Source organism: Clinocottus analis, unplaced genomic scaffold (assembly GCF_023055335.1).
Source record: "Clinocottus analis isolate CAN_PGR_092001 unplaced genomic scaffold, fCliAna1.0.p SCAF_14, whole genome shotgun sequence".
In the NCBI taxonomy this organism is placed as follows: domain Eukaryota; kingdom Metazoa; phylum Chordata; class Actinopteri; order Perciformes; family Cottidae; genus Clinocottus; species Clinocottus analis.
Window position 1 is genome coordinate 16,358,087 of NW_027175865.1, and position 27,352 is coordinate 16,385,438.

General features: G+C 44.4%; 1 protein-coding gene across 4 annotated transcripts in view; it reads right to left on the minus strand.

Annotated features, from left to right (window-relative positions):
* The window catches only part of trappc9 (trafficking protein particle complex subunit 9), a 167,097-nt gene that overhangs the window by 70,339 nt on the left and 69,406 nt on the right, over window positions 1-27,352 (minus strand). For all 4 annotated transcript variants that reach the window (XM_068576081.1, XM_068576080.1, XM_068576083.1 and 1 more), the window contains 2 exons: window positions 16,919-17,061; window positions 8,703-8,813 (listed from right to left, as the gene is read on the minus strand). In XM_068576081.1, coding sequence (XP_068432182.1) covers window positions 8,703-8,813; window positions 16,919-17,061 — 254 coding nt within the window. The remainder of the gene's footprint in view (window positions 1-8,702; window positions 8,814-16,918; window positions 17,062-27,352) is intronic.

Consider the following 27,352-nt stretch of genomic DNA (forward strand, 5'->3'; position numbering starts at 1 on the left):
CATCCTGTCCACCGGCTGTGACTTCTGACACTATATCGCTAATTACCACCATCCTGCAATAAGCTGTGGCAGTGAAGCCTTTTTTAATGGCAGTAATAACAGCAGCTCAGGATGAGCCGGTCACAGTGAAGATGACCCCTTCCTAATTAAATGCTGTGTTGCCTCGGACCAAAAAGTACATGATAATCCCATTAAAGCGCATGGAGCCGCTTTCATCTGACCACTGCAAAGCCATAAACCATGTCAACCAGGAGCTCTGCAAACGCACGACATGGACACAAAATAACAGACGTGCGGATGCTTGCTTCCAGTCCATTATACTATGGATGTGTTATTTCAGCCCCTACTGTAATGACATCGTAAAAGGTATTCAACGTACATGTGCGGTAGTATTTTTTGTTGTAGTTGTGTTTTAGTACGACGTGTACACCAGCGTGTAACTTCAAGCAGGCTGCGAGCAAAATGCAGTTTGAAATATGCCCAACAGAGCAAATCATGTGCAGCCAATGTTTTTATCAGAGCCTTTTTGCATCTTTTTTAACAGCCAGAGATTGTGTTATGTCACAGGGGAGAGGCTGAAGAATGTACCGAGTGTGTGTGTGTGTGTTTTCACAGAGAGGGTTATTTTTACCTCACGTGCAAGAGCTTAAGGGCGGAGATCCATAGAGGCCTGTGCAGAGGCAGGCGAGAGCAACAGTCTATTTTTAGACTGCGGCTGACTCCGCGTAACCCTTTGTGTGCAGTGGCTGCAGAGGCAGCGGCGCTCCATCCCTCCACATCTCGCTCAATATGATGAGCTGCCGTTAAAAAAACACAAATAAACTACGTCCTTACTGCCTATTACTGTATGCACATCGGTACCGAAGAATGCCTTTCATGCAGACAATCTTCTAATGCGCGGGCTGGCATTAAAATTGAGTCTTTGTAGACCATTACTGGGGATGACAGAGTGAGCTATTTTTAGCTCTTTCGGCTGAAACCCTGGAGCTCTTTTTTGGGCGTTTTGCCATTATTAAACAGCACTGTAGTTTGATGCACGATAGAAGGGGACGTCAGGAGACGAAATTTGTTTGTAAATGAGGATACGTCACCGAAGTGGATAATCCTCAACACAGCGCAGGGCTTAACTATAACGGCCAATACAATCAATACAGTTACAGGTGACTGGAGAAGGAAATGGCGGCGAGTCAGATAAATCTACTCCATCCGTCATATGAATATATGGATTAGGTGGACTTGAAGCACATTTCCTGAATATCAAAGCATGACTTTCAAGTGCCTGCCTGAGAGGCCAAAGGCAGCTTGATGGAGTAATTCTAGCAATATAGTATTCTGCAGGAAGGAATGAGAGTGGAAAAATATCTTTAACTAACCCATCTCTAGATAGCCAACGGGGCTAAAAGGCGCCCCAGGGAACACATCATTTCATATAATGTGAGAGGGAAGAAACAAACAAAACAAACTGACGGTTGTGTGGAGCTTAATGCCATTGAGAGGTGGAGCTGCAGCAGATGTACATCTCAGCAGTCGCCTCTCATCTTCGTCAGAAAAAAAGCATCCCCCCCGTGCCCTATCCTCAGCGGATACAAGTGTTGTTGTTTTTTTATTTATTTTTATCAGACTTGATAGCGCTGTAATGAGCATGTACACCACTCTAACGGAGAGGTGGGAGGGAGGAGGGGGGATTTGATTTGCAGGTTTGGGAACCAGACAATCAAATGATAATATCCGACGCTCGGCTGGTGACTGTTGAAGATGGGATGTATGACTGTGAATGCATTATGTGCTCCGCAGCCATAACACGTAGCACGAGGGAGGAGGAGGGGGTGGGGATGGTGGAGGAGGTGGGGTGGGGGGGGGGGGTCACCATGGAAACAAGCTCTGTTTGAAAAGCTCATGCAATGAGGCGTGTCTGCCCTCGTGCGCACCGATCCAGCGGAGCCAAAAAGGCACGGCGAATGGAGAGGAGGCATGGCCCAAAAAAAAAAAGAAACAAAAAAAAAAAGCTGCTGCAGCGAGCGCTCGCTCGCCGCTCTCTGCCACAGAGGGTGACGGTGGGACCAGTGAGAGCTTGGGAGTTTGATGCTGGGATGAGATGTAACCCCCTGCCCCTCCCCCAATGGCCTGCTTGGATCCCCCCTGAGAGCCACAGCTGTGATGTTGATGCAGAGCGGGGACTGGCGGAGCAACATGCTGCAGGCGAGGAAACGTCACAGGAAGACTTTCAAGAGCATCCAGTGAATCTTGTGTTTGTTGCAGTGAAAAATATTGACCTTTCAAAAAAATGATGCCGAGCTTGAAGATAGCTACTTGCTGCTAGAAATCTGCCAACAGCCGTTTGAACTTATAAAGTCTTAAGAATTAAAGGACAAAAGACGGTTAACACAAATATATATTTTTTTTTCCCAGAAGCAACATCCCAGTTCCTGTCGGTGTCTGGACCTCACTGAGGAGCTGCAGGTCAGAAGATGCAGCACCTTCTACTGAAGACACAATAACTTGTTGCACAAATAAAACACGGCACTGTTCTGTTGTTCTGGGTAATTTCCCAACGTTGTGAGCACCTGAGAGGAAATGTAATCCTCCCAAATGTTATCGTGTTGGTAGCAGAAATCTAGGAGATCGATATCCTGAAACGTCGGGGAATAAATATATTGGCCTTTTTAATTGCCCAGTTGCATTTGTGATTTCACTCAGAACAGATTGTATTGCATGACATTTTTCTGTAAATGATCTTTGGGTTTGATTGCATTTACTTTGAGAGCAAAGCACTTTCTATTGAAATGAAATGTTAACCGCAAAGTTAACTTTTGACTTTGAAAATTGTAGTACCAATTTTTTTAAATCAATAATAAAAATATAATAATAAAATAAACTGATAGTCTGGTGACTCATCTGGGGTCTACCTCACCTCCGTCTGTCCCGCGACCCTGATCAGGATAAGAGGTTCAAATGTATGTAAAATAACAATAAACTGGGCAACTGTGGCTCAGTGGTGAGCAGGATCAATCAGAGGATCGGTGGTTTGATCCCTGGCGCCGCTACCCCATGTCGATGTGTCCTTGAGCAAGACACTTAACCCTAAAATTGCTCTCGTAGCTGCGCCTCTTGAGTATGAATGTGTATGAATGGTTGATGATACTGATGTGGCACCTTGCATGGTGGCTTCTCCCATCAGTGTGTGAATGAAGTCATGTGGTGTTAAAGCGCTTTGAGTGGTCGGAAGACTAGAAAAGCGCTATACAAGTACGGGTCCATACGAATACAAGTCCATAAAATGATATTAACAAGAATAACAATAACACAAATAATGTCTCCATCTGCTGAACCTGTCACATGCTTTCATTTGAGTTCTTACAGACATTCAGATGCCCTGAAGCTGCTGGTCGTTTTAAGAACGGTAACGATTCACAAAGCGTGAAGAGCAGAAAGGACTTGAAAGAACCGAAGAAACCTCCTGGAAGGTGCCGAGAGGGATACCGTAACGTACAGCTGATGGAAACAAGTGCCTCCGCTCCTCAATTCAGATAATTAGACACTGTTCAAACACTTGCACCAAACCCATTCCACGCAAAAGAATCACCCACCAAAGTGCCGTCAGGCCAACCTAATTACGACTGGTTTTCTGCAAACGACTTCCCAGACAACCCTTTTTTTAAAAAATTTATTCATATTAATAACGGACACTTTAATTTGCTCCCTTCTCATCAGAATTTGCTCATCCGTTCGAAGATTGAGCGGCGGAAAGGTCAGGGCCGTCTGGTGATCCGCGGGAATCGCTCCTTTTTTCCTCAAATGAAAGAATAGAAGGTAAGTGATTTGAGCGGCGCTGATACACATGCTGTTTATGCAGAGCAGTGACCATTACAGCCTGATCATTTGTCTCCGCTCAAGGTGGTTTCAAAAAAAAAGAAGAGAAGAAGCCGCCACAGGGGAATAATTGTCGGGTGAATTAGTCATTTCTTGCAGACTTAGTGTGCACGGCGGAGCATACTGATGAACGAATGTTCAGTTTTCCTTTTACAGTATCACTATCAAAAATGTTGTGCTCTCCTAATTTCCTCAGGGACGCAGAACAGAGGTTTTCTGCCTCTCCGTTTGTAGTAAAACACAACTAGGGAGGAGAATGTAGATCAGGAGAAATGGCCATGATTTAATCAACTATCTGCTCTTCAGTGTAAATACAGTCGAAGCTGGTGGAGCTTCTGTTTCGCCAGCTATCCAGAGGCTCATGACAAACTAGCAGGACAAGCAGAACCAGCTAACAGCTGCTCATCAGACAGACAGTTGTTTGTTTTTTTAATTGTCAAAGTTGTGTCATTATTTTTAATAATCTTTACCCAAGAAATGATTGATATCCAATATTAGAAACGTTCTCATCTGGCTGGACGGGCGCGTGTGACGGATCGCTAGCAGCTGGCCGGCTGAGCCCCAGTACTGAACACTGGCTCTATGTCACACGGCGTGCTCTTCGTCGGTGCTGAAGAGTAAAGACCCCGCCGGCAATCGAACCGGATTTAAGTGACATTCGCGGGTGCGTTTGCATGTTTAATGTTCTGCAGCGAGCAGCTAATTTGCGATCCGGCGCTCGTTTCGATAGACTGATAGACGGCATTCTGACAAGTTAATGCAAAATTGGGGGCGTCATCATGAAAACGTGGGTGACCCGGACCGACTTTAATATTTTTGCAAATCCAGAGGAGGGTAGTAATGCACTATAATGCACCGCATACAGAAATTTCAATAAAATACGATAGAAAAAAAGGAGACAGTATAGAAAGGTCTCCCTTGTAGTATTATATTGCAATAATAATCTAAATGCATCTGATTTCTTTCCCAACTACCCAACTTACTTTCCCTTGGCCGAGACCTTAGCCAATCAGCGCCGTGGGCGGGACTTGCGTAGTCAAGCCTCGTCAGCCATAGACAGCATGACCTCTCAAAATCGTCCGACATTTTTGTTTTTTATTTTCGCCCTGCTCCACTTATAAAACCCCGGTTACGCATCAGTCATTTAAAATGCCTTCAGATTAAAGGTGGACGTGTCGGTCGACAGCGATTGGTAGAGGGGAAACGTTCAGAGGATGGAAGACACCTCTGTCCGATATCAGGCTCAACTTACTGAGATTGTGTGGCTATAATGGCCCACACCAGCAGTTGAAAAGCATCTAATGATGGGAACTGTTCCCTTTGTGTTGTGTCATTTTATTATGATGAGCCGAACATAGACTGCTAACTTATGTTTCATCATGTTTCACAAAAGCTGAAGAACATAACTTTACTCATGTGGACAAACTGTTTTCGGTGATGCTTTACCAAGAGTCTTAGGTTCACACAAACAGTGGAATATATGAATAAAATGGAAATAAATTTCTTAATAAATGTCTAATATCAAATTTTGTATTATTGTTTTCTGAGTAGAAGTGTTGTCTGTAACAACAGTTTTTCTTTTCAAACTAAATATTGACTATACATTTGAGTACTACACGATGTACTATAGAAAAACAAACTATTCCAGACGGTTAACCGAGAACGGCGCTCTGCTGCCTGGAGAATCTGGAAAAACCTCTTTGGGCTGCCGAACATCAAAGTGACCGTTCACACTCCGAGGTGCTTCACTTTTTTTCCCCCGCTCGCCATTACAGAACCCACTATCAAGGGGATAAAGACCTTGTAAAAGACATGTCCGCGAACGATATGAGAAGATGAAAGCAGCACTCAGTCGTCCCCCCTCCGAGTCCTCCACGTGTCGCCTCCACAGAGGGAGAACACACGATCCACCGACTCAACCAACTGCTCAAACGCGGCCTGTTCGGTCTTTTGGCAGCGCGTCCAGTGAAGGGAAGTTACAACCCGCCACTCTCCACCAGGCGACGGCTCTCGTGCTCCCCTCATACAGACACAAGTCCAGAAACTACTAAATCTGCTGTTCAAGCGGCTTTTTGTCTCGCCATGCTTGACGGCGTTTCTATTTTTCCATGCGTGTCACCACAACGGAAACAATTAAGACGCATTTGTTGCAGGAGGAAAAGCAATGGTGATTCACAGGTTGTTGTTTTTTGGTGTCCGCCGTAGCTTCACCAGTCCTGGATCGAGAATCCGGAGAACATCTCGCGGCTTGACACCTCATTCGTCACACGAACAAGGAAAGAAACAACGGAGCCGTGTGACGTGGAGAGAGGGTGAGGTGAAGAGACGAGCACAATATGGTGCAGCAGACGGAGAGAGCCGCGATTCTCTCTGTATGCGAAACCCGACCGGGCGCTGAATAATCCACGTGTCAAAAGCAAACGATCGGCATGTTGCTAAAAAAAACAACAACCCTGATAGGGATGAGTGACGTCGCATCGCGGGGGCATCTAGAAAGAATACTGTGGAATGAATCAATATTCTGGATCCGAGCTAATCTTCTGATAATGAATCAATATGTCTGCGAGGCCGGAGGAAAACATCTGTGCGGGATGGAAGCGCCGATTGGGGGAGTCGAAGCCAAAGGCCGGGTCCGCAGGGAATGTCAGTCAAAAGGGTAAAAAGACATACAAGTCTATATATACACGCCACTGCAGTTGTTACCAGACTTGACGTTTTTTGCCTCGGAGGCACATTGTGTCATATTGTATCAATTTCTTTCTTTTATCTTTTTTAAATCAATTATACAACCGGTGCATTATGCACTCAGACCTCTACTTAAGTCCTTGTGTGTAACATTGACTTGGTGGTGACATCAGTAAGAGATGGGTTAAGCTCTGCGATGTGGGGGATTACGTGACGGTAACAGATAGCATGACTTTGTCTTTCTGTTGCTTTGTTCAAGAAAATAACTGAGGAGACCAGAGTCTGATGTATTACTTACATATATTACATGTTCATACATCACCGCGTAACTTTTGATAGTAGTGCTTACAGTCTGTCAAAGTTCAACACAGGCAGAGCAGCGGGAGGTAAATGGATAACCAGCGTGGTACCTGGAGATCAAAATCTCTGTCAAGAGGCTTGTGGAAACGTTAAAAGCGGAGCGCTTTTCTGTAGCAGAAAGGCCTTCAGTCTCTGGTGTGATTGGTTTCATGAAAAACAGAGAAAAACAAAAAACACAGATACAGTATATTGAAGCAATGTAGTCCAACGAACCAGCAATCATGAAGCGGTGTGGGTATGACATCACTTATACCAGTGTGAACGGCACTGTAAACGACCAAAGCATTATCTCTAAAGTCAAAGTTGAATTAATTTGAAATCAACATGTACTTTGAGAAAGGATGACTTGGTTCCACAACATTCCTGCACGACGTTATGCAGCGCGAGTTATTGTGTAACTTCCACATGTAAATAAAACGGTACCTTTAAATGCAACTTTTTTTTGAGAGAGAGAGATCTGAAGTGATCCTAAAATGTTATTTGTGATGGTTGAAAATGCTCGTAAGCTTATCTGAACAGAGTCACTTCTGCACAGGGAAGATTATTTGGATTGAGTCAAGTGATGAGCTGTTTGGCTCCGTCTGAAAAGATCCCTTTCCGCCCCCTAATGCTCCTCAAATAATAACATTCCTCCCCCGTGGAGAAAGGCCTCTGAGTCACCAACAGCGTACCTCTGCTCAGAGAGGCGACGCTGACAGGAATCTTAATGTGCCACTTTACAGTGACACCAAAGGTATGATAGCGCGTGCGTGCGTGTGCGTGTGTGTGTGTGTGTGTGTGTGTGCGTGTAGGTTCAGTATAGCTGCCCGTCACTTGCAAATGCAAAACAGGGGAGCCACGTGAGGGATGAACTCATTTGAGGGCTAGATTTCCCTCATATTTCTTTGAGACACTAAAACCGAAAAAAACAGACGAAGGAAATTGTTTTTGGTGAATTAGCAGCTCTTTACAGATTAGTGAGGAACCCCTGAAGCTTAAAAAAAGAAGCTGAAAAACTCCATCGTGAAAAATATTGGGGTGGAATTAATCCAATCTGTAACTGCAGCTAAACCAACATCCCTCTCTCCCTCTCTCCCAGTTTGTTATGAATATGATGTTTAGGAGTCTGCTATTTCAATCCTGAGATGATTCCTGTGAGAAGAATTAAACTCTAGGGATGTCGTGATCAGGTTTTACTTTGCCCTAAATCTTGATCTGATTGATTCAATATTATCTGGTGTGAAATTTGGATTTCAGAACATGATGGAGCTGCATATTGCGTGCCTAAAGAAGGCCTCAGTTAAGAACTTATACAACATGCAAATATGCAATAACCACAGCTTTGCTCTGCTCGTGCTACTACCGCCTCAACAAACATGCTACTTGTTGTTATTGTCTGTTTTGAGGAGCTCTGATGGTTAGAAATACACAAGTCCCAATTTCCCACGTGTTTTCTATGACTGGGAAATTGTCCAACTGTTATCCAGGTTTTCCAGGATGTGGGAACGTGACCCGGGATTACCTCTAAAAGGTCGTTAAAGGTCTTTTTTTTAAAAGTCCATCTCAACTTTAAGCTGGGCTTTGAGCAATGCGAGTACCTGCGAGGTCACAGGTGAAGTAAAGAAAAAAAAAAGTGACAGTGAGTTGCTTTAATTTGTGACAAAGAATACAGAATAAAAAACGCTGAGAGGGAATAAACTGAATAAACTCGCCACCTGAAGGACATTTTGCTCTGAGTCACCTCCACATGGGACTACATCCATAAACACTATATGCATGAGTTTGCAGGAGGAGAAGCCACCACTCACCTCTGGCACTCGCTGGCATGGAGGACCAGGTCCTGGTTGTTCTTGGCGCTGACGGTGAGCTCGTGCTCGGTGGGGTTGAAGATGTCGAGCAGTAGATGACACTGGCGCGTGCTGTGGACAAACGCAGACACACAAAAAATGAGGGCAGGATGAAAAATTTAATAAAAAACATATCTTCGTTTACTCGGTACGGCCTCGTGTGCACCTTTTTTTTTTTTTGAAAATGACTTATTTGTACATCAAAGTCCGTATAAGCGATATGCATAACGGCCTGCTTACGTGTACACCAGAGTACACACTCCATGCGTGAGGTTGTGATTATTACATCTAAAAATACACGGCCACATACACCCACGCGGCAAGTGCGCGAGATCAAGAGAAGACGCGGCGTGAAGTACTCATCGATCCTTGTCATAACATCAAAAAGGTGGCGGTGCTTTCATCAGGCCCGCAGGCTCGGCTGAAGCGGTCCATCTCCGCATCATCCCGGGCCTGCTTTTCTCATGCAGATCTTAAGAGCGCACATTTGTGATTTAGATCAAGACAGGAGACTCGATACGGGGTTTTCAAAGAGTTAATTTTAACCCACAAGGAGGTTTTTCTTCCTCTTTTTTTTGCCCGTTAATGATGGATGAAAGGAATGAATATCTCAAAACAGAGACCATAATGTCCAAAGCAGCCACTGTGATGTTTCATGAATAGTTCATGGAGCTGGACAGGAGGAATGAGACAAGACATTAAAACTACATTAACGCATTTAAACATAATATACACACTTTTCAGGGACGTCAAACAGAACATAATCTATCGCCGTAGTCCAGATGCAGAGCGTTCATTGATGTTATGTGTATTACGTTGGCCACAAATAAATATTGAATGAATATATAGTTTAAACACAAACATGGATACACGCGATGAGCGTGTAGTGAACATGTTCAAAAAGAGATACATCGTGAATAATACATACATACATAGATGGGTACATACAAATCAAAAGAAACGGAGGGTTAAATGAGACCAAGTGAGTGAAAACGTATTCTGAAAGAAGATTGTGTATGTCATAAATACATGAAAACATGTATAAATACATGCAATAAAGTACTGTGAATATTAAGATCATAATACACTCTATTCCAGACCGAGCAATCGCATGGAGAACAAATCTGCCACATTGGTCCTGAATATTAGATGACCCCGGATTATAAGAGAGGAAAGTGAACATGAGATCTTCATTTCGTAGCGTCGCCAGCCTCCATCGACAAAGACTCGTTGACTTCTAATCGATTAGTTAATCTAATGGAGAGATCTGTAAAATGTAGTTTCTCCACGAAGAAGCACCACTTTAAATGAACGATTGGGCTGAATGATTTGTTCAGCATGAACGAAAAATGAACAAAAAGTATAATTAACCAAAGAGGGGGAGGAGCCAACTGTCGATCAAATCAACCGATCGAGTAGTCGACAAAAACGTGAGAATGTTAGTAAACTAACAATGTCTTTCTTTGAGCACAGCCCATGTGTGAATACTGCACAATTGTCTAGTCCTTCAGTGTGATATGACCCTGAACACAAAAAAAAAGAAGAAAAATGCAGAAAATCTCTCGTGTTATTTTTAGAACGTCATCACTCGCAATAAGTGGAATCAACCCGTAAAAGCGAAGATATAAATTAAACGCTCCCCATCCTCCCTCCCGGTCACACATGGGCCCCTCCTTCCCTTACTTCCTTCCTCCTCCCCTTCCTTCCTTCCTCCCTCCCAGCTTCTTGGATCGCGGGGTTAATGGAGGCTGAAGTTGAGCTTGCCCAAGTCCCTAATAAACTGCCGTAGCAATTAAAAGGAGCATATTTTTTAAGGTCTGCCCGTGTTTCTCTCATTGTCTTTGTTCGCAGACGTGATTAACGTGCCCGAGTGGGCCGAGGTGCTGATTTATAGGCCGGGCCGTTTAGCTGAGGTGATCAATCAGACGAGCCAGTTAAGAAACACAGGCTCATTGCTCATGCACTAAGTACCCAAGATGCACTGAAGGGAAGGAGCCGGGGATATCGGCTCGGACGGGGGAGGTGGCGTCGCACCTTTGGGTGCGAGTTCAAAAGGACGGCGGTGCACAGATTCTGTGGACAAAACGCTGACGATCGTGACTTTGAACGAGATGGAACCAAATTGTTTTTGATAAGTATCCTGTTGAGCCCCGACGCAGGGCACCGGGATCTAAGGTGAATAAATAATTAAAAACCACCAATTGGTGTTTCAACCTACTTGTCTCCATTTCAGGCCGTGAATTTTTAAACTCCTCTTCAGGAGACGAGTCGGCGGGGGGAACAAAGTCATCCAAAGTGAAGACGCATCGGACCTGCTTCTGTGCTCGAAGTGTACGAACACAACCGTCCATCGAGGGAGAATCAATGCCTGAAAAACAGCGTTGGGCCGGGGACTACTTCTCGTGACCACAGCGTGCAAATTACAAAGTGCAAATGAGGAGACGGCGACGAGCACTCGAGCGAGACCTTTACCGCTGATCATCTCAGGTACAGCCCCGTGGTGTAACGAAGAGGCAGAAAGAGCCAGTTAATGAATGCCACCGTCTATTTCCGAGAACGCCAGCACACAGACCGCATGAGCCGTGAGGTCAGCGTTTTTATTTGTTGCCATTATTGATTTGAAAAAGGGCACCGTCGCAGCGGATGCGACTCTCTAACCCCCGGCACCGAGAGGCCACAAGCAGGCGTCAATACCCGCAAGAATACCAGAGTCTCATCATCTTTGGACGGCGCTGCTGGGAGGCCGTGGGTGGGAAACACGGCGCGGGGAGGGAGGAAACGGCATAGAGATCAATGGCCGCGCACCTCGGACATTTTGGCAAAATCTGTGGTCAATAAGTGCTGATTTTCCCTCTGCGCGCACACGCACACGCACACACACACACACACACACACACACACACACACACACACACACACACACACACACGGCTCCGCTCAGGTTTGATTGAGAGGACCGTCAATGACGGGCTATTTTTAGCTCTACGGGAGCCAATAAGTCACAATTGACTTAAAATGAATGTCCACGTTTAACGATTAATAAATCAGTGAGAAGAAGCTAAGGACCAGCCGCCGGTTGGCCGGCATTTGCAGCGTGTTTGGCAATTAATTCAAATCACAACGGGACTTTTCTATAAATAATGCGAAGAGCGAATTTGTGCGTGATGAAAAGTTCCCAACCGTTTAAACTCCAATCACCTTATATAACGATGAATACCGAGATTGCCATTTATCTGAGTTATTCATATTTTATTCAAGCATTATTAAAAACATACTGCATGTTTAATGTTTTATAAATGAGACCAAATAAATGCAACAAATGTTTGTCATATCCTCTCATCAATTAAACAAACACTAGCGTTTCTTATAAGATGCAACGTTGTGAGCGTTCAGGCTCCCCGTGTGGCTCAAAAGTGTACTGCACATATGAATATTTAATCAAAGACGATGGAAGAAATTCAGCAAATTTATTTGTTGACGCGAATAAAAAATTGCCTGCGACCAACTGGTGAGTTACGGCCCACTTTTTGGGGATGGACTGCAATAGATGAGCAGAAAAAGTAGTTGCAATACAACATGTTTACAGCCACATGTGTGAGCTGAAGGCAACCGAGCTGCAGCGTTAGAGTTACACGACGCTAAAGATGATACGCAGGGTGACCTTTGACGAAAGCACATCAGTTCACTTCCCCCTGTGGGGCAATGCATTTTCTTGTTCCAGGGCAGAAATAAGAATAAGGTTGAAGGAATGGGATTTTAACAGGTCCCTGTGTGTATTGTATGGATCACTGAGTATGTCACACAGCCAGGCTCTCCGTCACTTTCTCTAACAGATCTGCCACCTTGTGTACGGCTCAACGCGAGAAGGCCCGAGGGGGAGGAAAGAGTACCAGAGACCGGGTAAAAAAAAAAAAAAAGAGACGATAAAGAACGAACAGAGGGCCCGAGGAAAGGGCGAGACACAGAAAGGAGAGAGCATTCGAAAGTGAGCGAGTGAGAGAGAGAGCACAACAAAAGGGATTGAGAGGTAAATGAGAATGTAAAACAATCCCAGTAGCCCTGTGAGAAATACCTCCCGTCCGTTTCTTTTGTACGGCCTTGGTTTGTGGTGTGGTAGTGGATTGTACTGATGCATTATACAGCGAGGTGCTTCTGGTCTGGCCAGAGTGGCTTCTCTTCTGTTGTGGACAATTCACAATGTTCATAAATATTTCTTTCTGTGAAAATACGGGGAAACATGAAACTTTGTTGTTTTTTTTTAGGATTTCAAGTGCAACTACATTTCAGTTTGAGGTCAGAGAGGAGCAGAGAAGTCTGAACACCTTATTGTGCTTCTTGACAGTGTGGGATATTTGCATAATGTAGCCTGCTATCAGCTATATTACGTTTTGCCTCAATATGACATCAGTCTCTTAAACCAATTTTTGCTGTGTATGTATAGAATATCTATAATATATCTATCAATTATGAGACGAGCGAATGTGTGCGTAAATGGACCATTTTTACAGCCCCATCCTCTTGAATAATCCAGTTTGTTTCATGCGCATTCACATGCTGAATACATGAGAACAAATACTTGCATTTAGTCAGAGTCAACGGCCTCTCGTTATTTAAAAAAAAACACAAAAAAAACTCATCAGTAAAACAAATAGACTGTAAGTTAGCCTTTTCGCTAGATTCAATGCTAGCTGGTCGATGCTAACATGTTACCAGCGAGCTATCCTGTTCGTGGTCAGCTCGCCAGTTGAGAAAGTTTGTGAGTAACAAGCGAGGTTGGTAACTGTTGGATATGTTCGTGACTTGTCGCACACAAACGCATGCCCCGTATAGTTGTGGTTTTAATTTGTCAAGGCCAAAACACACAAACCTAACCATTAACCCCCCTCTCATGTTCTGTGGACCGATTCGGCTTCACCACACAACCAGTGGACCCGTCCAACTGTTACTCCGATTGCAGCAGCGATGCCAGGAGGGCAGAATAAAGATTAATAACTGATCCCACACGGCGTCTTTCACCCACAAACAGCTGGCACGGATGAAGGCCTCCCCTTCTGGTGAGGTATGCGGTACAGCTATGCTAATTGGAGTGGAGCACATTGTCAAAAGCCTTAATTATACACATAAAATCCACTGGTTACCTTGATTACATCTTATGTAACCAGCACCAAACAGGTGATAAATGACTGCACCAACTCCTGTGTTGTTGTGAACATCGCACTGGGTGCTTATGTTGAAATATTCTGCCTAGCGTTGCATTGTGTTGAAGGAAATAAATCCTCAGGACTGTTGGAGACAGGGAAGTTCTTTGAAGATGCCGGGCTTTCGGAAGTTAAGAATTTAAACTCTCTGATCTTTATATCATTTAAACCATGAGGACTATGGTACAAACGTTGTAATTTTTTGGAATACTGTTCGTCGATATATATAGATGTGTTGAAGTCAAATATGTCTCTCAATAATTCTTATTTGGATTAGGAAACTGAAGAATGCCTTGTGTATGAAGCAGTGCAGAGTAGTAGAAGATAAATCAAGAACATATGAGGTGAACGTAACACAAAGGAAAGCAGAAAAAAAGGAGGAGGATACAGAAAATGTACACGATGCAGAGCAAGATAATGAGACAAGGACAGGGGAAAAAATGGATGAGGAAGAGAGAACATGCTCATGAATCACAGTGAGAACGCATGTTCTAGGACACGGCAGCGAAAACTGAAAAAAGACCGTCAAAAACTGTATTTTAAAGAAAGAGAGGAGGGGCTGGATGGAGCAAGAAGGAATAATTGACACAGAAGCACAAAAACAGATCGAAGGTATATTGCTATATTGCTGATCAATGTCAAACAAACACTTCCAAATTCTCTTCTAAGTTTCAGCCAGAACGAATATCTCTCTCTCTCTCTCTCTCTCTCTCTCTCTCTCTCTCTCTCTCTCTCTCTCTCTCTCTCTCTCTCTCTCTCTCTCTCTCTCTCTCTCTCTCTCTCTCTCTCTCTCTCTCTCTCTCTCTCTCTCTCTCTCTCTCTCTCTCTCCTTTAATACCCATCCAGGTGAGAAACCCTCACAAATAATGTATGAAGCCTGAGATTTTTAGATTACAGTCTAAAATAATCCTTTCGCTCAAGAGAAGCGCTTCTCGAAATAGCTAAATTTTTATCAGCAGTAATATTATTATCACACCATTATTAGAGCCTGTCATAAATACACTTTATTTCACTCGAGGTCTGCAGGTAACCTCCTTAAAGCTCGTCAAGGAGGCCTTCAGGTTCAACACGTCTCAAATGAGATCTGCTCGGGAGTCGCCGCGGTGCGACCGGACGTGTCGCAGGTGCGGTTGAGGTTGAGGCTGGCGTGTCGGGGACGACGGCGTCGCAGCATCTCTCTAAGTATGCACACGTGTCAGCGCTGAGCCAAGATGGATGACTTAAACCGTAGATATTATCACAGCTAATGACTCACCTCAAGTGGTCATTACTCGGCTACAATCCGTCTCCATCGCTTGGAGGTTGTGTTTTTTTTTTTTTGCCATGAGAGTTGGGGAGCTGGAAAAGTGAAGTCAGAGAGAGAGAGAGAGAGAGAGAGAGAGAGAGAGAGAGAGAGAGAGAGTGTGTGCGGTAGAGGATGTGTTATGTGGTGTCTGCAGTAATGTACAGTATGCATGTAGAGAAAGGGGACGTGAATAAAAAGACTGCATATTCTTTCCGTATCTATTCATGTCTGCCACTGGCCATTTCTTAGTCCCCCTATTTGATAGTGATGATGTCATAGTGAGTATACGGCCGCAGTGTTTGAAGAGAAGGTCGATATGTATTCACCAAAATTGACAGAGAAAAAAAAATAGCTGCAATTGTATGATATTTGAGATTAAATGAGCCTTTAGAATGGAGATCTTTCTCCCAATTACCTTGACAAGAGCGGCTGTGAGGTTTTTTTCCAGCTTTTCGAGCACTCCAATGCGGGTTGAGTGTTATTTCTATCTTTTCTATCAACAATTGCTGGGTTTAAACATGAACCAATAAAAAAAAGCCCCGATCGTTGGACAGATTCTGCTTCACCTCAACTAAAACAGACTTCAACGATCCCTGGTGAGCAAGAGCCACTAATGTAAATGGGCGGCACCATTTGACACGACTGATTCCTGGAAGTCAAACCGGCTCGTATGGGGCCTCATGCTTATGTTGCTGGATGTGCAGCCTGAATAGAAAACGCATCAACTGCATCAACTTTATACATCTATAATCTCGTCAGTGTTACAATTAAAGCTTGTTGCACGCCAACTGGCCGAAAAGAAATGAATTAGATTAGGTGAATCAAGCGACAACACATTTCTTCAGGTGAAAAACAGTCTTTGTAGTTGTGTGTATTGGGCACTTCAACTACAGATATGCTGATACTCAAATAGCTGGAAGGGTTAGCATTCAAATGTATTTGATTCACATCTATATGTACATACTATGCACATTATATACTGTTCTGATTAATGTGTTGCTGTATTAATAATGTTCTTGTTTATTTTGAATATTTCTGTCCAAGTTTTATTCATTTAGATTCATCATTCTGGTCATGAATAACAATGCAATAAACTCATATTATTTGTAAGTAACTCAATGTGTGCTTTAGTTAGAAACTGTTTGCCAATGAATATTGTTGTTTTTTGTTGCATGTTTTGGTCTGCTAGAAGCAAAATGTATTTGGTTTCATGTTTTGTTGTAAGGTGCTTTTATTTTGAAGGAGAAAATTGCGGTTAAACCGGAAGTCGGAGTGCGCCGTTAAACGGCTAAAATTGAAGTTTATAACGGTCAATACGGAATATTTAAGAAACGGTTTAGCACTCCCCTGAAGAGGAACAAGTTTTTATGTTTGTGTTTTAATAATGAAGTTAGTATTTTGTAAGTAATAAACACATTAAAAAAATCATCGGTTAAAGTCCAAGACCATCTATCAGAGGAGTACGCTGCATAAAAAAAAGAAGACATTTTTGAGTTCTCTCTACTTTGAGAGTAGACAGAAGTAGAGAGTTCTCTATGGATGTGTAATGAGGCTGTAATGAGTCACGTGTGACAGGAGACAAAGAAAAACGGCCAGAAACCTCTTGGGAATCAAAAGGTTAATCCAGCCAAAGCCCACGGACTTCTCCGACTACATCATTAACTCGTAGACGTTGAAGGTCACTCATGTGTTACCTGGTTGCAGGGAGGGTGTTGACTCTGGTGAAGAAAACCGAGGGCTCCACGTCGACGTGGACTCCCAGAGACAGCTCCCGGTGGTATCCCTCCACTTTGCCCGCCCCGCCCGAGTACTTGAAGTTCAGGACTGCTTCCAAAGACTGCAACAAAAAAAAGGACAAGAGAAAGGTTGTAAACGTAGATCCAGAAAGGGCGGATTCAGCAGTAATAAATAATATTTTTAAAAATACCCTGTGATTTTAAAGCCATATCTGTACGGGAGACCGAGTGTGATTAGGGTCAGAGGTCACAGTCGGCGTGTTCGGCTAAACTTGCGCGATTTTGCAATCGATGCATCAGAAGTCATTACGGTGAGATAATAAACGCAACTCAGCACAGCCAGTGAGCCCTTTAATGAAAAGTGTAATGGTACAAAAAGGCTGAGAGATTGGGAGTAGGACGGCAGGAAGGGATGATTGCTGGCTCCAAACACACAGTTCTGAATCAACGTTTTCTCGTCCTAATACCGTCTGGGAGGAGAGGGAGGCCGACGGGTGCGGGAGGGTGGGCCTTGCCGGCGGTCAGAATAACAGCAGAGGTGCTCTGTGGCGGCGGGGCGAGGGTACGGGGAAAATTAAAAGTGGCAGTTTATGGCCGAGAGAGCGCGAGCTGACTCAGGCGATGGGCTGAAGAAGCCGGTTAAAGGGAGCATCCAAGGTCCCGCTTTCCCTCCTACGCCGCCTATATCATCTCTCCCCATATTGCTAATGGAGGCACTGGCCGGCGCCTTCCTAGAACAAATTTCACTGATCCTTTGATTATTTTCACTCTTTATCCCCCTTCTTTGTGGGGGTAGCAGAGTGCCAAGTGGAATGATTCGGAGGCCTGCCGGCGAGACGTCTGGCCTATTACACCCTAATGACAGGAGCACAGCACACTGAGCAAAGAGATGGAAACGTTAGAGAGGATTATTGTTATTGTAGACCCAGCTGATTCTAAAAACATCACTGGTTTTGAACTGCACCGGCAACACAATGAAGGGAACGGCACGTTGACACGGATCTCATTTGAATTGATTGACTGAAATCTCTCAGATTCCTCGAGCAATCGCACTGCTTTGGAGGTCAATTCCATTAAAGTCTACTTTGCTCTCGAACAGTATTTCACTTGCGCGTCTTTACTAAAGGATAAGGCAGGGTTTTTAAATTGTCATCAACGGAGGCCCGTGGACAAACGAAAACCAACAAGTTCATTTCTCTAACAATACGGTCCGTGTTGCCCGATATTGCAACATTTTTTGTCCCAAAAACTATTAAAAACACACGAAAGAAGCAACACATCTTTGTGGTTGACATCCAGCTTTGTGACCGTGTGAGACTGCATATATTCAGATTTACAGATCTGTATTAATGATGAGGATGTCTAAGACACGTTGTAAAAACATGCAAACTCGTTTCATTTTCCTTCTTTTCCAGCAGTCGAGTGGCGTGTCACACGCCGCTGTGGCTGCCTGTGTGGTACTAATGGCCACAAACGAGCTCCTCTTGAGGAACAGCGATGGTCTCAGTGACACCAGCAAACAGCGGCTGTGCACCCCAATTCCCTCTGACCGGACGGAGGTGGGGGGGGGCCTCCGAGCTCCTCCTCCCGTCCAATCCTCCCGCTGAGCTCTCCACTCTCCCGCGGGACCCTATTTCAATCACACTGTGCTAAAAATAGGCCCCCGCTGTAATGAGCCGGCGGTGTTGGGAGCGAGCCAGCAGCAGCAGCAGCAGCCGCGACACACACAGCCTGAGCGCGCTCATGCATTACCTCCAACATGCAGGCGGACAACGGGATCAGCGAGATATGCCAAGATTAAGGTGACAGTTTTGATCAAGGTGTTCGCCACCGTCCCCAAAAAGCAGACTGCATGAGTTTTAGTCAATGTCTCGGAGCTTGAAGCCAACGAGCAAACAGGAAATGGACGCAAGATGGGAAAAATAGAGGGGCGTGGCTTTTGACTGTCATTTCGATGAATGATGTACAATTGTTGAAATATGACAGCTTGCATTCTTTAAAAGCTAAAGGTGACGTTACAGGATAACGCACAACACCACCGTTTAGCTAAATGCTACCGTTTAGCCTTTAGCCAACAATGCAACAGTTGCTCATTATGATCATAAATCAATCAAAAAGCTCATTAGTGGACTCAGTAATGTCTGTTCAGAATATTTACAAATATTTTACTGAAACAATAAGCTACTCATCTTTGCAGACAAAGGGGATATTTTGCAGTAGCAATAAAATAAAAATGTGAAACTTTTTCATACTTCTTTTGGGTTCAACTATTAAAAAAGAGGAAGAATCTGCTATTTCTTCTCTTTAAAGTTGAATGAACTCTCTGGATATCTCAAGGCAGCCACTGATGTGGAAACTGGGAATCGTTATAGGATGTCCGACTAGAACCGGCACATTTATATTACGTTATTTTAAAAAGGGAATCACACAATGGATCTTTTCTACTTGAGCGCAGATCCTGTAAAGATAGCTCCCAGAAACATTATTGGCATCAGCGAGCGTCTTCCTTTAAGCTTATGTAATCTGAGCTTTGAGCTAAGCGTCCCAGACATGACAGCGATAGCAGACTCGCAGTGTGAGGACCGGCTCTTACCTTGAATGCCATCACTCAATATGTCTTTGCCGCGTCACAACAAAGCCTCCGTGGACTATCCATCATGCCCGTCTATACAAATGATTTAGCATTTGTTTTGACAATAGAGGTGAATTGATAACGTCAAACGTGCAGTTTTCCCGCTTTCTCTCTTGCATATGACGGGTGAACAAAAAACAGAGAAAGAGAAAGAGAGAGAGGAGGGAAGCTAAAGGCTTTTTAAATTCTTCAGCACTGAGATAAAGATCCTGACATATCTTGCGGAGGAGATTATGGCTGTGGACACATGCCTCCTTAAAGCAACACAGTGACGTGGAGGTGCAGGAACAGGGGCAATGACTTTGGTGCATACTGTGAATTATACCAGATACACATCAATTTAATCAGTGCATGATACAGAGGCAGCTCCTTGAAAGATTAGCTGACAACTGCAAGGATTTACATAACCCACCTGAGGGACGGGAATACCGTGGAAAAAAAACTACAGCCATGCGCTCCTTGAGCACTATCATGCGTTTTCTACCCCACGACGCATATGCAAAGTCTTTGTTCGGTGCATTTAAACCGACACAGCTAACCGTTTGCAGCACATGATAGATGCCAGTTTATAATGTGCATAATCATCCCATAAGTGCCCAAGAATCAGAAAGAGTTATTGTAAGACAACCTCTGTTGTAGAAATGAGACTGAGAAAACTGTATTCCGGGTCTTTAAAGGTTTTCTGGCCAATAAATGGAAGATAGTTGGGTCGACAGGCTCCCACTGGTCATCTAGTTCTCGTGCGATACCACAGGAAAAAGGTGATCTCCATGTATCACTGATTCACAGTGTAAATATGCTACCACTTGACTGGATGGAGGGCGCACTGATCTCTCCAAGGCGTGCTGGGAAGGTGGCCTCAGCCAATAGTACTCTCCTCCCTCAGCGCCTCCTGAGACAGTTTCTGATCCCTTTTGTCCAAAGCACCACCGTAAAAGTCGGGTTACAAGCCGCAGCTACCTGCGGTGGGTGTCATCGCTATAGCGCTGCTGCTAGCTCCCCGCTGCCGCCGCCGCCCGCGTCGAGCGCCGAGCCGGGGCTGGTCTCGCTACCGTTGGTGGTTGTCGGGGAGCTAGCGGAGAGCCAACAGCAACGCTAGCTGCATACAGCGGGAAGCTAGCGGGGACGCCAACCGAAGGTAATAGCGGCGGCTTGTAACACGACTTTTACAGTATATAGTTCAGCCCCATCTTATCTCATCGGACACACACCTGTATGTTATGTTGTATGTTCTTATAAAAAAGTACTTATTGGCTAATGGAACTTTTAATGAAGAGCTTGAGGTTGCAAGAGAACGACAACTGTTTAAAAATAAAATGCCTTTTTTTTTTTTAAACTTCTATCGAGTCAGAAATCTCACATGCAGCGAATAAAAATAATTGCAAATGCAAAAAATAGAATTTCACCACAACACTTCCACAGTCTCAGCAAAAGCCACAGTAAAAGCCACCGGTGTGAAACACTATTATCTTCCTGCAGACAGCCAAATTGGAAATGGAGTAAAGCCGCCGTTTATAGGGTGACGCTCTTCAACATCAATTCCTCCGTTTCAAAAACATGTATTTTTTTCCCCCACCTTAATTTGGAAAGAGACTGTGGTGAATTACATGTTGCACGAGCAACACATTCTCTCCGTGTCATTCTCCAGACATGGATCCTGCATGTGTTTTTTTTTGTGTTTTAAGGAGGTTTCTCCCTCATATCTGGGACAGGTGGTTGAACGATGGGCGGACAGAGGGTCACAGTGTACTTTGACGATGTGACGAAATGGACGTCTGTGTGCCTAATTGTCCTCAAAATGATGCTTGACCCCTGCGTAGGTTGCATCTGCCTCGTGGCGGGAAAGCGAGCCAACAGCCGCGTGAGCCATTTAGTGGCCGGCGGCGTTCCCCGGCTTCTGCGGAGGGGAAAACGGAGGAATGACTCGAGGGCATTCGGATGCAGCGTGTCCATTAGGAGCGCTGCTGGGACCGACTCTCATATGTGCAGCCGGCTGTCAATCAACTGAGCCAATCAAATGAGCACCCCAGGGCCCCGCGCACGTGAGTCGAAACGGTGGGGAAATTAAACGGCATCCCGAAGACGGCTTCACTTCCAGCCGAGGTGGAAATGGCACCACCGCTTTTCATACAAAGTTGGTCGAAGTGCGAGATATATCTTCTTCTTCAGGGCCGTCTGTCCGTCTGCAGCTTCTGAGACAAACTTCTATCATATCCGTGGCATTAACTTTCCGCTGCGCTTCTTGGCGATTGATGAGTGAAGAGGGCAGGAGGGCAGATGGAGGCGAATATGTTCCATATCCGTCCCACGGTGTAATGAGTTAGCAATAATCGCTGGATGATGATGAGGAGCGAGGGGCGCTGCGTGTTGATGTGACAGCAGATGCCGGGGTTAGAGCGTCTAAAACTGCTCGGTAACAACCAGGCTGCACGCAGACCAAAATAGCTGACACTGCTGACAGGGAAAGGGATTTTTATTGCGATTATTATTATTATTCTTTTAAGGGAGAGGATCCAGTGAAGCACGCATGTTTGCATAGTATGGTAGAATAACTTCCCCGGCCCCAAAAAACAACCCCAAAAGCAAAGCAGCCTCGCAGGAAGAGCCCCCGAGCCGGTCCACCTAATGATGGTCCTGACATTTCTGCCCACAGCGTTTATAATGTCACGCGCTGCACCCACTCACAGTTAGGGTTTGCCTATGATGTGGCAATTAGATTGGGAGACATTTTAAAGAGTGGGTGAGCAACCTGCCACGCTGCGGGGGACACTGTGACGGGATGTCAAGCTCCAGTTATTGTAGGAGGTGGAGGGGTAGTGAGAATATCGCCACACAATGTGAAGAGCGCCGTACGCACACAAATTCCCCGCAGCGGCAGCGGGCAGGTGATCCGATCGTCGAGTTATGAGGCCGTAGCGATGTCACTAATGGTGTGTCCAAAAGAGAACGAAAAGCCCTTCTATTTAGATATAAAGCTTGAACTAACACATGTTAAGTAGCCTGTCCCCCCTGACATTATGGAATGAATTGAAGTAAATAAAACAGCCACGGTAAGCTGTGAGAATATCCACAATCCACGTATGCGAGCGTGAAATGTTTCACCATCTTTATCCAGAGTTTCACGAGCGAATCTTATTATAAAAGGACTCCAACCTTTTCTGACTTTGTATCATTTCCGGCATGGAAACGACATCGAAAAGAAGATGAAATGACAAAAAGAAGTGTAATAATAAATAATTAGTGCAAAGCTTTTGCCAACATGGACACATGCTTTTAACATGGAAACATGCTTTTAACATGGAAACATGCTTTTAACATGGAAACATGCTTTTAAGCAACAGAGGAGGGTCCCTCTCCCCGGATGGACAGAAGCAATAGATGTCATGTGACCAGAATGAAATAATGAATGAAGCATGGCACCATCTCCCCACAGCCATAATCAAACAAACCCAACCTGGACCGGACTTTTTGACGTCAGATATTTAATTTGTTCCTTTATTTCTTGTCATTTTTGGCTGTTTCAGTTTCAGACATCTATTTACATGTATACACCATTGTATTCATATATTCCACTGCTTTTGGTCAACCAGTTTCCGTCACCAAAAGGTTTCGTCCACATGAATGAAGTTATGTTTTCAAAAGAGATATGAAGAATTTTTAAAAACTGAACTTCAATTTTTCAGCTTCAGGGCCATATGTTCACTTTACACTAATGCCTAATGACAATGGTGCCTCATTATATAGAGAGCTGAGATTGTTTTGCAATTTTAGATGTAACACATGGGTACGTATCTCATCTGAAAGCGTCTTTAAAAAGGTGAAATTAAGAAAAGATGTAAAATCAAGAAAAATGCCTAAGACCCTGAAAGCTTAAACATCTGGGACACACAGGTTTGTGAAAAATCTAAACGCCAATTAGACTTCCTCTTGCCTCTTTACCTCACTGAAACCCTTCAGGACCGCTGTTCCCACAAACCCTCATCCAATAACATCAGGTTACCAGGGAAACAGCTGCGTTTGGCTTGTGCAAATATAAAAAATAATAATAAAAAAAAGCTCCCTGGGTTGGTTAAAACACCTGGGTCAACAAAGTAAAACCTCAATATCACGGCCTCGGCTCGCCACGCGCTGCAGTCACGCTTGAATACTGATGTGCAACCTCTGCATACACTCCAGACTACGAAGATACTTAATCACTTAATGGACATTAACAAGTTGATTGTTGATTAAGATATCTTTTGACCAATGTGCAGAGTTCACATCATCAGAGTCTCCACAGTTATACAGCGATAGGTACAATTTCATAAAAGGCCTGTTTCTAATACGTTGTTCTTGTTAATGGATCGTGATCGGGAACGCCAGCTGAGAAAATACACACTCTTTAACTCCCCGAGGTCATTTTCTCAATTTTTACATAATTTCTTAAAATGTCGCAGATTTACGCAAATGTGCCCCAATGAAAATGTTGGAGACCTTTCATGAATGTTCTCTGACAAAGTGAAGCAGAACAAAGTTACAGAGGGTTGAGAACAAAGTCAACCTTCACAGAGTGTTGAATGTTCACGTGTTGAATGTTCACGTGTTGCATGTTCACGTGTGTTATGGTTTGTTAGAGTTGGACTTTACAGCTGCATCATTTCAAACCAATGATCATCCTGAAAGTCATTTTTTTTATATTTGGACCTGAAACCTTTTCATTTCTTTCTGTGTGTCATCTTCATTTCCTCTTAACCAGTAACATGTAGACTGATATTTACACACATGATCTAAACCTCATGTGTACCTTTTATTACAACACCAACACTATGCAAACAGCCCTGGTGGTTGCAGAGACACACCTTTTAGTTTGGTGTGACATTTTGGAGGAAAGGGTCTAAAAATAGGATGGTTCTCAAAAGGTTAACTTCACCTTTTTGAAGGCACTTGCATGTGAGCTGCATACCTATGTGTTATACTAAAATTTGCAAAACAAACTCAGCTCTCTATGTAACGAGGCACTATTATCCTGAGGCACAAGTGTGAAGTGATAAAATGGCCCTGAAGCTGAACAATTGAAGCTCGATTTTGGAAATTTTTCAAATCTCTTGTGAAAACATAACTTTACTCACGTGGACGTTTTGGTGCTGGAGTAAACAAGACATTTAGTAACGTACTTTTACAAACAACAGTTAGAAATGAAGGGTCAACATCAAAGCAACAGAGACTGGGATGTCTGGACTTTTAAACCTTTTTTAGACTCAATCAGAATCGGCTTTATTGGCCATGTTTACAATTTGACTCCGGTTTCACGTCGCTCTTCGTATTTAAATATAAACACAATATATAATAACAAGATTAAGATGGCTCCTGATAATATAAATCTTAAATTTCTGTAGATGCTTTTCATATTCATGTTTAGTGAAGTTCAGGTTAGGTTAGTGAGATCAGCAAACAATGTGCAGCTGCAGATGGTTTTGTCTATGAAATGTCCGGTTCTTAAGGGAACCTCAGTCACTCAGTCACACACACACACACACACACACACACACACACACACACACACATACACACACACACACACAGCTCTTTATCAGCATGTTGACATGAGGGCAACAGATTGTCACGTTTCTGTGAGAAAAGATGAGGACACAGGCTTCTCCTCCTCCTGACAGGATAGAGCCAATCAGCTGTCAGGAGGACGCGAGACGAACCTGTGACGACGACCTGCGTATGAAAGGCCCCACTTCCGTTTGTGGGGCAGTTGTTCTTTTGCCGACCTGAAAGTTGGTTGTTCAACTCATTGCTTTGCGCAACTGCAACGCGCGTTACATTACCTGTGATTGAGAAAATAAATTACGAGAGCGAGAGAATCCGTCTGGAGGCTACAGCAGGCTTCCAATAATTGTTCACGCTAACAATCCTCCAGAGCCACGCAATACAAAAAAAAAACACGTGTGCTGTGTATTACCACACAAAGAAGCTGAAACATAGGTTTCTATTAATGCCACGGCATTAACAGCTGATCAAGAAGCACGCCATGTCGTAGTTTAACCGCTGGTCGTAGTTTAAAAAGCCTTCCTGCCGCTACAGAGCCGCTCTCCCTCACGGCATCACACGCAACGCGGCAGAATACCAGAGTTTGTCGGCTTGTGCTGCAGACGCAGAGGAGAGCGCCAAAGGCGTCTGGAGCCTTTCTTCTGCCTCGTTTTGTTGTGTGGGAAATCAGTTAAGAAGCACAAAACGCAACTGGCCCCGAGTAAAACTCTGCAACAAAGGGGGAAATATGGTGAAGCAGAGCAATTGTTGTCTCACCTCTGCTTAGTTTTGACACAGCAGTAAATCGTTGCTCGGATGTTTTTGATGCGAAAAACAAGATACAGCAAACCAAATGAACTTTATCTAAAATAGATCATATCCTTCAAGAATATTCAAAACATTACTCAGACTGAAGATAGCAAAGACAGCATTTAAGGATATTTATAATATGAGACATATTTCAATGACTTGTCTTTTCTCAATAAGCAAATCTGTCAACAAGAGAAATGACTTCATGACACAGCAGGAGAGAGACTTAACTTTTATTTTAAATAACACTTTCCTACTCCATTGTTTCCGCTGGAGCATTTTTCTTGGTAAAAAGTCCCGCAGTAAAAGGCTCAGTTTGGTTATAATGAGGAACTTGTCAAAGTTTCAAACTCACCAAATCAAAATGTTCAAACTCAGGTCTGACACGCTGAACCCGTTCAAAACGTGGCGACACGCAGGAGGAAGCCCACGGCGTGGCCGCTTCGCGTGCTCTACGTGAATTCTCCCATGAATTCTGATAATAAAAGAAGCGCTTCATCTGCAGTGATTTGATTTGTTCTCCGAGTGTTAACCAATTCACTTACGTGTGGTTCAATCCGATTACACGGGGTGAGTCATGTAAGGGGACGGCGAGTGGATGAACACAAAAAGGAGAGTGGCGTCTGACCGAGATGAAGACATACACACACACACACACACACACACACACACACGCTCACGGGTTTTTTGGTTCATGTGATCAGAGGTGACACACACGACCTCGCAGGTGCCTCGGACGCTAAACCGCTGCTCCTTCGCGTAACCCTGTGGTGCTGTGCAGGTGTCGCACCACGTACCAGCTGGAGCGACGACAGCAACGACAGCGACGACGGGGGCAAGGCCGCCGCCACCGCCACCGCCGCCGTTCTTAAAATGCAACAACAGCCAGTCAGCCGTGGAGATGTGGAGCCGGCTTCAAAGACGCGACTAGCGGAGCTGAAAGCCAGACGCTCTGGAGCCTGGGAGAAAGGATAATTTGCACGACAATGCATGGGCAGAGACTTACGCAAACACACCCACAAGTTTGTGTTACTACACTGATGGTAAGCGTGCTGGCGTATGAACACCGGGCTCGGGGTGACTGTGTTGCTACTGGAGGTGATCGGGCCGATGACGGTTCAGCCGTGTAGCGCGGCGGCATACGGAGCAACACTTGGCCCGGCTCGCTGGGTTTCACACATGGATTAAAGTCCAGTAAGCATGATGAAATGCTCCATTCTCCACTAATTTCACCCGCTGGGCTTGCATACACCAGCAATCTCTCATGCGCGCACACACACACACACACACACGCACACACACACACACACACACACACACACACACACACACACACACACACACACACACACACACACACACACACAGTCAACAAACAGAACTTTGCCTCGACCTTCTGGAGGCGGAAGTGAATATTAGACTCCACTTCATTTGTT